This window comes from Odontesthes bonariensis, chromosome 7, assembly GCF_027942865.1.
Source record: "Odontesthes bonariensis isolate fOdoBon6 chromosome 7, fOdoBon6.hap1, whole genome shotgun sequence".
NCBI lineage: Eukaryota > Metazoa > Chordata > Actinopteri > Atheriniformes > Atherinopsidae > Odontesthes > Odontesthes bonariensis.
Genome location: NC_134512.1, coordinates 21,313,329 through 21,323,886, shown reverse-complemented (window position 1 = coordinate 21,323,886; position 10,558 = coordinate 21,313,329). Strand labels below are relative to the sequence as shown.

At 39.6% G+C, this 10,558-nt stretch overlaps 1 protein-coding gene across 1 annotated transcript; it reads right to left on the bottom strand.

The window, feature by feature from the left end:
* Window positions 1–727: 727 nt before the first annotated feature.
* LOC142384082 (CD81 antigen-like) lies at window positions 728–10,279 on the bottom strand. The gene is made up of 8 exons (XM_075470032.1): window positions 9,950–10,279; window positions 8,224–8,338; window positions 2,943–3,040; window positions 2,740–2,814; window positions 2,516–2,629; window positions 2,301–2,396; window positions 1,517–1,600; window positions 728–1,372 (listed from the first exon to the last, which is right to left on the bottom strand). The coding sequence occupies exons 1-8, from the start codon at window positions 10,013–10,015 to the stop codon at window positions 1,307–1,309; spliced, it is 714 nt and encodes a 237-aa protein (XP_075326147.1). The 5' UTR covers window positions 10,016–10,279; the 3' UTR covers window positions 728–1,306.
* Between the last annotated feature and the right edge of the window lie 279 nt (window positions 10,280–10,558).

Genomic DNA, 10,558 nt, shown 5'->3' with positions numbered 1-10,558 from the left:
GAGAGTAAAACACATGTGTCTGCACATCATTGTCTACTGCAGCTTTAAGACATGTCTAATCTGGGGCCAAGGTCACAAAGTTCAAATTCCAGCAGCAGACCAGAAGGAGGCATGTTGGCCAGGATATGTGGTATATGCAGCTGCATTGGGAACAGAACACACAACATAAAACCGAATGCTATTAAAGAATAAAGCCAGATTCAAGAGATTCATTCTGAAGTTATCACAATAAAGCAAACAGGTGGACACGTTTGAGCTCAAACCCATCCAGAAATGTAAACTTTGCCTCACTGGGGATCACTGCATAAGTGCTGTGTCTTCTGGTGAGAAAGTGAACCTGTTTGAATAACAACCTTGTGCTCTGGGTGTGTCTGCTTTAACAGTGCTAGAAATACAAGTCAGTTGAGTTTTTAATGTATTTAGGTGCAGTAAAGTGGGAGAGGCCTTGATGAGTGAGCAAAAGGCTCCCATAACAGTGCCCCCTTGTGGTGACTCACAGTTATTACAGCATGTCTGTGTAAAGGCCTGAAACATGTGAGGCTCAAATGATGAGAAGATAGTCAGGTGATGCTGTAAAAATGAGGGCTGATGTGATCCTTCCCGAGTCTCTTTAGAATTGTAAAATGTTTTATAGAAAAAAAGTGAGAGAGGGAGATAAAATGCTCACTATGTTCCATGTTGTCACATGGAAAAAAAGTCACAAACAAAACAGGATGGAAACCACTGGTACAAGAGAAGTGACATAATTTATTATCATTCTTAAAATGGGTTTAGAGTGGAGACATAAAAGTTTTGCCCTTATTCAATGAGGGATGACTCACAAGGTGAGGAAGCATGAGATGGAGCATCAGGTTCAAAGAAGAGACACACGGTCGGCAGAAAACTGCCCTATTACAGAAACTTAAAAACCTGCTTAAATATCACTCTCACACTGCAGCGAGATGCAACATAAACAATCAACCAGAACAACACACACACTCTCCTCAGTGTTATTAAAATATGACAAGTATATGTACAATTTATACAACCATAAAAAAAGAGTCGGTTTCTTTCAGAGAAATATTTTCCAACAAACTCTATGTATAAAAGAATTACATGGCTTGTGTTGTATGATGACTAAATATCGTCTGGCCTCTGAAAGGGGAATTATTGTCTGAAGAACAGTGTGATGGATTAACAATGTTATTAACATGTTCTAATCTAAAATGAAAGGAGAAAAATCCATCTCATGCTAAAAGGAAAAGAGTCGATGCACAGAAACACTTTAGTATCGGCTTATGTGGCATTGCGGCTGCTCGCTGGACACCTAGTATACTCCTGGGCTGTTACGGATCCCACAACAGAGCACCATGGTGAAGATCATCTCAAATATCTAGACGTGGAAAAAGGACATACCAGATTAATTCAATATGTCTGTGTTCCATTGCCTACTGTCATTGCAACTGATTGAAGCAAGAAATTCAGTGAAATGTTGGAAATGTGAGAGATGACTGCGTTTTTTCAATCAGGGACTCACCATGATGACGCCGACCACCAAGGCGGCAAGACCAATGAGGTAGAGCTTCTCGGAAAACAGTAAGATCAGTTTATCGTGACAGCTCTGAGAAGAGACAGAGGTGGGATGAAAAGGCCGTGATCAGTGAGCGGGTTCACACCCATGCACGCATGCACACACACTCTGCCATGGATTACAAATAACTGAGGGCAGGTCTGCTGTCAAAACAAGGTGCTCATTATTTGCTTGTTCTGACGGCACATTTATAAAGAACTGGTGAAATATTATCTTATTTCAATGTAATTACTAACTACAAGTCTAATGACTCATAGTGTTCAAGACCGGTAAGTAATTTTGGACAATATTATATAATGCTTCACCCAAAGCCATGTGTACAAAAACAGCCTTTCCACTGATTAGGCTTGCATGTTTGTTTGATTTTGAACAGTTCAGTTCAAAATAAGCACATTTTAGTTTAAGTAAGTATGGCAAACTAAAATGGACTTAAATCTGTATTACATAACCAGCAGAATCTTTTTTTCATCATTCTTTGGTGTGTTTAGATGCTTAAAGAATATATCTTAAAAACAGTTGCTAATCTCAGGCTAAAACTTCATCAAACCTGATATGTACATCTCTAATGTTTGCTAAAGATGCATTAACAGTCTACTTCCTGTCTAAAAGCAGCCACTGAAACAAACAATAAGTTCAGTCAGACAAACTTTTTTTTTTTTGCCATGATTTGTGGCCAAATATTAACCAGCCAAAATAAGTATTGTTCATTAATTGGAGCATTTGTGTATACCTGGGATCTCTGAAAATCTAAAATTTTTCCAGGACACAAGGTGGTAACAACTTGTAAGAAGAGAGCGGTGTCGTCTCCTTTTCCACAGCAGTCGAGCTGAAGAGGAAACCAGGAGCAGAGAACACACATCAAACACAATGCACAACAAAGATTTTTCTCTATTCTCCATTGTCACAAAAATATAATAATACTGCAACTTTTCCATCGTGACATACCGTAGAGTGGTAAACCCCCACCACCTTGATGGCTGCGTCTTTACTGGGAGACCCCGAGACGTCCACAGCCTTGATGTACGCAGCGTCGTAGAAATTGATGAGTTCTTTGGAGATCTGTGGACAATCAGAGATCAAGCACCATCACAGCAAGCAGATATGTTTAACTGGAGCAGAGGTGGAAACATCAAGCACGCAGTGAGCTGTGCGTGTCTTACTGCACGTACAGTGTCTCTGTTCATGAAACCCCAGATGGCTGCAGCCACTTCGCAGGCAAAGAGGATCACCAAAAAGAAGAAGAACTGCAGAAAAAGAATTGAGGTGTTTATCAAAAGGCTTAGAAAGTTTTAAAAAATGGAACAGAATAAGTGGAGAAAGTGTTACTTCTGCCCACATAGAGGATCGCAAAATTAACACGTGAGATACTCACTGTCCCCAACAGGCACTGAGATTCCTGGATGGCACCATAACATCCAAGGAAGCCCACAAGCATCATCAGAGCTCCAACAGCTATCAGTATGTACACACCTGTGAGCACAGAGATAGTCCATCAAACACAATGAAGTTCATCATGACAACACTTTGTCCACTAGGGGGCAGCAGTGTCAGGGCTGGAGGTCCCTGCTCCACATCCAGTGAGCAACACACTATTTGTTAATGGACTTCCTGGATGTTTTTCCTGCTTCCTCTGTGGGATGACATGACATTACTGATATCCTGAAGATAAACAGCTCCCAGATCTGGAGTGAAAGATTCCACACAGCTGCCAGCCAGTTCAAGGAAATGCCTTCCGAGCACCCCCGACATCCCCACAAAACCGTCTCTGACCTCTGACCCCGAGCATTCCCCAGGAAACAGGGTGAAAATGTGAATGCGAATGCACAGACAACCATCCAAACACACGTATGTTTGTGCAATTAGACTAACGTAAACAAGGGTCTGAAAGTATTTATTCAGCGTCAAATTACTTTAAAATAAAAGTGTGAAAAATTTCAACAAATGGTGATGAAGCTGCAGTGACAGCAGAGGACTGGGTTATGTTTTCTGCAGCTTAAAAGAAAATGCACCGAGGAGATGCAAACAAAAAGGGTCCTTGAAAGTACACTGTATTGTACGCTAGGAAATGTAATTTTCACCACTTTTTGAGAAATCTCCGGTTAAATGGCAGCTAATGAAAAAACAGCCGGAAAGAGTTATTTGAATGTGTGGGATGGGCATGGGCCAGAAGTCTTTTCGTCCATGGAAGGGGTCCATGTTGTTTTTTCATCAGGAGGATTACGGGAAACCATTTCTGTGTCACAGATTGTACGTGACCCTGCTCGAGCAGGAAATTATGAATAAAATGCTTGAAGAAAACAAAGTCCACGGTAAGCTCCTGTTTCTGAGACAGTAATCTGATGACTCATCTCCTCTCTTTACGCCATGACCTTAATGTAAGAACTTCACTTTTGTTTTAGAGCAGATGCTGACACAATAAAACACACAATGAGCAAATTGTCAAATACCAGACATGAATATGTTTTATTTTCAGTGAGACTCTTTGAGAAATGTCCGTTTCCAGGTTTTTTGTTCTTTCTCACTCATACTCGCGCAAAACACTCCAGGGACTCTAGCGCAGGCTGACAGAGCACTCTGAAAGAAACAGTAAGAGCCTCTGAGTTTTCTGCAGGCCTCCAACACCTCAGACTGTACCTCATTTATCACACACAACTGGTCCCCGTTCTTACAGCTACACTCTGTCTGTATCAACCCACCACCGCCCCTTCTCTTTCAGGACTTTTGTTGTACTGAGAAACGGCTACCAGGGCCAACAACTCTGCAATGCAGCAAAGGAGCCATTATTTCCACTGCCTTCCATTACTATGACAACACCCTTTGAGGTTGGAAGGCTATTGAGTCTTTAAAGGAGACATGCGATTTTAGACCCTCTGAGAAGTTAATTTATTTCTTGTCTCTCAGTGTAATCAGGGGGGGAGTAGCTCAAATCCTGAATCCTTGCACTGCTCATCTAGTATTTAAAAGATCTATCAGGCCATGTCCACACTGTTGGAGCAGAACACTGATAAACCAAAATGAACTCAGTCATATTGCATATGATTAGATCAACTATGAGAAGAGGATTTAAAAACCACACATTAACCTATCCTTGCCTCATCTGTGTCACAGACTTTGAAACAAAATGGGGCGGAAGGAATGTGCACTGGTGGTGCCTCCGTGGTGAATACCCAAGTTACACAGCATGTGTTTGACCCAGCTTACTGTAACCTAAAAATTGTTCACTGTTTAGAGGATGTACCACCAGTTTAAAGGGACAGCTCAACTTTTCTGGTTGCTGCATTTTTTTGGCTAAGGATTTCAGGATTTATGTCACTCACGTCTGCCTGATAAGTTTAGCTTGGCTGAAAAACTTGAAACAGACAGCCCAGTTTCACATGAAAACCTGTAATAGGTGCGTTAATCCACATATCCAAAGCACAGTCTTGTCTCCATAAAAAAACATGTTTACGTAATGAATACCTGTAACAACATATTTCCTAATATTCAACCCAAATCATGTGCTCATCGCAAACATTAAACACATTATTTTGTATTGAAATATAAAATGAACCCCTTTATTTTTCATGCCTAACACTAGTCAACAGGGATTGACTGCAAAATAGAAACGCAAAAAGCTGCTGGACAACATCAGGACTCGTACTTCTCTGACGGGAATGTCCATGATGTTTATTAAAAATGTTTCAAGAAAGTCTCACAAAGTCTGGCTCCATATGCATCCCAATACACCGATCTACACTTACCTTGAAATTCAGCCAAGATCAGTACAGATCTCGAGGAAGGCCCCAAGGCCAAAGCATCAATAAAATTGGGTGCGTATGGAGTGTGCGACACTTTCTTGAAAGTTATTTAATTTGAATTTTTAATGATTTGTTTACAGGCATCATCACTGCATTATCTTTCTACAATAGGTCATGATTTATTAAGACAATTAACCCCCTCCTACCTCCTTAAAAGCATTTGATCTCATTTGCAACATGGAATGCTAAATTCCAGCGTGTTACAATTTATTTTGGAGCCTTGAAAATCTACTTATTTACCAATTTTGGAATATGAGTGAAAGTTTCATGTAGTGTAAAATGAGGGCACAGTATGATTTTGAAAAGCAGATGTAGGCATATCACAATTTTGTAGTCCAGTAAGAGGGGTAGTTTTACTTTGCTGAAGATATTTCATGTGCTATAAACCAGCCCATTCACTCCTCTAAACCTCAAAGGAAACTTGTGATGTGATGTGTTTTTTTTTTGTTTTTTTTAACTGTGAAAAAAACCAAGAAGAAAATAATTTGAAGGAAAATATCTTCAGTGAATGAATGTGAACAAAAAGGTTCTTGCTAATCTTTGTGATTAATAACTGGAAAAGAATGAACAGTGCGGCCTCTTCATTTTATTCAGATTGAGCGATGTGAGAAGAATAACAGCAACCTGCACTTTGGTGATAACACCTTTTTATTTTGAAGGGCTACAAACAAAAAGGGTGGATGTCACTATTTCAGTATATACTGTAACAATGTCTATTTTCTCACTTGATTTCTGTTTTAATGTCATTGAATATGGAGTGTAACTTTTAACAATGGATACCAAATCAAAGTAGTGAAACATGCATTAAAGCTTAAGTAAATCAACTCTCTGCCACTGTAAATAGATATGTGTCTGTTGGCTCTACTCTCCTCCTAAGTTCATCTTCATATCTGTCCATTAAATATGAAACTAGAGCCAGCTCCCTGTCAGCTAGCTATTATACACCAAGCCACTTTAGCACTTTAAAGATGTTGGTCAGTTCTTGTTAACACTAGACATATCCCGGCCAGCTGTTGCCCCCTGTTCTCAGTATTTATGCTAAGCTAACCATACCATCCCTTGGCTCGGATTACATATTTACCATACGGACATGAGAGTGGTTTAGTTTTATTCTCATCTACCTCTCAGCAAGCCAAGTTGAAAAGTTAAATTACAACAGTTTGAAGGGCTATAGCGTGAACCAGACCGGAAAACTGCCACCAATAATGACTTTGAGCGCTGGTGCAGAGGTAGGAGCATGTGTATTTTCAGTCTTACATAAATACCACTTTAGTGAGCCAGAATGCTAAAAACACCCACTTCAAACTCTAATTTGTGGGATAATGTGCACATGTACAAGGTTACTTAAATTATGTAAGGGCGTGTGTTCAACGGAGGGTTAAAAAAAAGAAACATTCCCTTGATCTTGCTTGGGTGGGCCCCTCCTGCCGCCCTGACTTTAAAATCACGAGTGAGCCTCTCTTCTATAAAAAGCATGGGTTTGCCTTTGCTCTGTATACTTATGAGGGGTAAGTATGGCAGAGCAGCAGGAGCCCAAATGTAAATTAATGGGCTTACTGGAGTTCACCACCACAGCAAACCAAGATGATGGACCTTTGAAATGTTTACACCCTGCCATGTACTGCAGCCTTCAGGGCTGCTCTGTGGACGGTTGAAGGCAGAGTATGACGATGACACGGGTCTTAAGTTTGTGTAGCGGAAGCAATCTGAAACAGAGTTTTGCTCTTTCAAAGATCCTGCTACCCAGATCAAATCATAACAAAATGCGAGCAATAGAATGCACAGCTTAGTGTTTTCATTCGTGCACCATCCTTAAAGACTGTTTCTCCAGAGTCCGCATCTGTCTAAACATCTGCCTGAAGCGTCTGGCTGCTTTTCTTGAAAGCACCTCAAGGAGACTTCAGACTGGGGCATTTTGCCATAAATATTTACCTTATTTAGAGATCATCGTCTACAGTGTGGTCATGTAGATACTGGCTGGGCCGCTCTTAAGTCAAGCTGCGGATATACGCAGGTCCTGTTTCCTGGTCTTTTCTTAAATGTTGGGCCAACCCTACTGATCACTGTCAGCTGAGTACTAGACTGCTATTTTTGAGAATTAGGTCACTTTCACTGCTCTTTCGTTGCCCTGACAGAGGGGCATCTTCAGGACACTTTTTAAGAATCTATATCTACGTTGTAGCCTTTTCATGAATACTTTTTTTTTATGTAACATCTTTAATCTATTTGTTGTTTGTGTACTTGTGTACAGAGTGGACACTGATCACGGAAGCATGAAACATAATGCCCGTGACATTTGTCTGGGACTTTCAGTTTCTTATAACTTTACACATTAAAATGCCAGTACTCAAATCATATGAGGATCATATGTAATAGAGTGCTACATATAATACTATAAACCAAATTACCCTACAGTTCATACAAATACAGCAGAAATTAATAGAAATAAGTGTTTCTAACGATTTGAATTGATAACTAGTTTGCTCATTAGAAGCCTTATTTTCTCCACATATAAACATTTTGTGGCTCAACAGATGTCAATATTTGTTGCTTTCCTTTTTAATTCTATCAACAATTTTCTTCTAACGTGACTTATATTGATGTTTGGACCGCACAAACACTTCATGGTGTCCTTTCAGGATCTCTGTTTGTCCAATAATTGTACATATCAAACAATTAGTTACTTTATTAAGACAATAAAGCTGATTAATACCTACTGAAAATAATCATAAGGAAGTCCAAAGCCATAAAGTTCAATATTACCTCCAGCTGAACCAGAAACAACAGTAAAGTCTAATGATGTAATAGCCTATATGATAGTATATGACCCGTAGGTCTCCCGTGATTCATACTCACTGATGTAAAAGGTGCCCGGTGCCTGGTGGCCTTCAAACTGAAGTATGAGGAGGTTGCTGGTTTGGCTGTCATGGCGTAACCACAGGGCCACTCCTAAGATCACACCTCCAGCCAGCTGTCCATAGGAGAAATATAGTTTTATTTATTTGTTCTGGCATTTTTTTCCCTTTGAAACCTTTGAGGAGAGAAATTTTAAAGAGAATATCAAAACAAGGATAGACCCGTTAATGTTTAAGACTTTTTAAAACGGCCAATTAAGGTGTTTGATTTTTTTTTTTTTAATGAAACTCACAGATCACCATGATGTCAGGGACAGCGTAAAGTGGAAATTTCCTTGATCAAATCAACATCCAAACTTTTCCGCTAATCTGCGTGTCCAACTCCACTTTCAGCCCCTGTCCCAGTTATTGTCCCTCAAGAAAAGAAAGGACATCCTGAAACCTCCATGACCTGTGGCACAGATCTTGCCCTCACAACATCTTTTAAAGCCGAATCAACAACTACAGTCTTCAACTTCCTCGACTGACTATTCTGAGTTTGTAAAGTGTCCATTTCTTTATAAGTGTTAGACTATAAGATGATTGCATGGGTGATTGGGTGATGATTATGGAATTCAGATACTGTGTCGTTTATTGTTCACATGCCAATGTCTATATCAAGATATCTGTTTTTTTTGTCCTGACTGTTCTCTATTGTTCTCAGAGAAACAGGAAACTGAATTCTCAACGTGAAAAATAGCAGAATGAGGAAGAGAGGGCTCAAGAGTTTTTACAAAGACAGCCACAGCAGCGAAACCAACAGAGGAAACAGTCAATCAAGGGTGGCATGTCCAGGATATGGTGAATCTGCGCCCATCTAAAAAAAAAAAAGGACAACTGTCGACTGTTCAGTACCAAAGAAAAATAATGAAAAAAAGAAAGAAAATGAGTAAGAAATAAAAGGAAAGAAAAAAGAACAATTTCTTCAAAGCCGCAAATGTCCATGATGTCCTATGTGAAATGATCATTTAGAATAGGCACACAGCTGTGTTAATCTACCTAACTATTGTTTTATCTCCTTTGTTACCAAAAACAAGAGACTTAAAGAGAGTTAAGATTACAGGGTGAATGGGAAATAAAGTAAACTTGATAAAATACACCACCAACCGAAAAAACATTGGTTTGAGGGCAGAGAGAAGAGGAAAATAACCTCCACGCTACAATGGGTGCAGTTTCCATCTATGTGTTTTTAAAGTACTAAAGAAGTTGTTGGTTTTTTTTCATTTCCCAAGAAAAGTAGCAACAAACATCTAACATTTTCTGTCCTATGTTCAAATCTAATGTGAGGATGACTCAAATAAATGGCCGATCTTAAGCAGAGCTGATGAGACAAACAGATGGAAAAAAAAAAAAACGCAATCCCAGTGAGAGGACTCAGGAAGCCATCTCAGGGGCTCTTGTCTTTGACTCTTTTGACCACCTTGCAATAGTATCCTGCCATGTAAAAACCAAGCATAATGTGTTATGCTCAAAATGTTTACCCTGCTGCGCCTTCCAGGCTTCTTCGTTCAGACAAGGAATCTTTCAGATTTAAAGATCTCAGTTGCATATGTATCATATCATATATCAAATATGCAGCAAATTAAGTTACTTGAACAAATAAGATAAGATCATTTTTTAAAGAAAAGCAGAACTTTTGGTAACTTAAAAAAACAGAGGCGCTAAAAAGTCAAATAAGTTCGACTCACCCAGAAAATAAAATTAAAGAAGAATAACATGTATTTTATGCATTTCGTGCAGCCCGCGACAGCCATGATGTCACCGTGTCGTTCGATCAAATCAAAGACTTTGTGGGACCAGTCAACTTCCAGGGATCGCAGTCTCTGCCAGAGGACTTGGTTTATGTTGACCAGTTAGTAAGCATCTATACAGCAAACTCCTCCTTCGAGATGAGGAGTGAAAACCGAGACGGGGGGACTGCCCACCGGCTGGAGCCCTTCATCTGCGCAAGAGGAAGCCACATTTCCATCTGAAAGTTTAACAATTTTGATGAAATGTGACCAATGAAAAAAATAAAGACAGAAAGAGAGAGAGAGAGAGAGAGAGAGAGAGAGAGAGAGAGAGAGAGAGAGAGAGAGAGAAAGAAAGAATGAAAGCGTAAAACAATGTAAAAATAAAACAAACAAACCCCAAAAACATGTCAAACACCGCCCTTAACTTAGATTTGGAATTATTTCTCAAAATCATTCACAACAATTATTAACATCTATTAACATAGAACATAAATTGAGGTACACTTCTCTTTTGTAATGACTAATTACGCCATCTGCTGGCAAGTGACGAACTTGCAGAGGCCT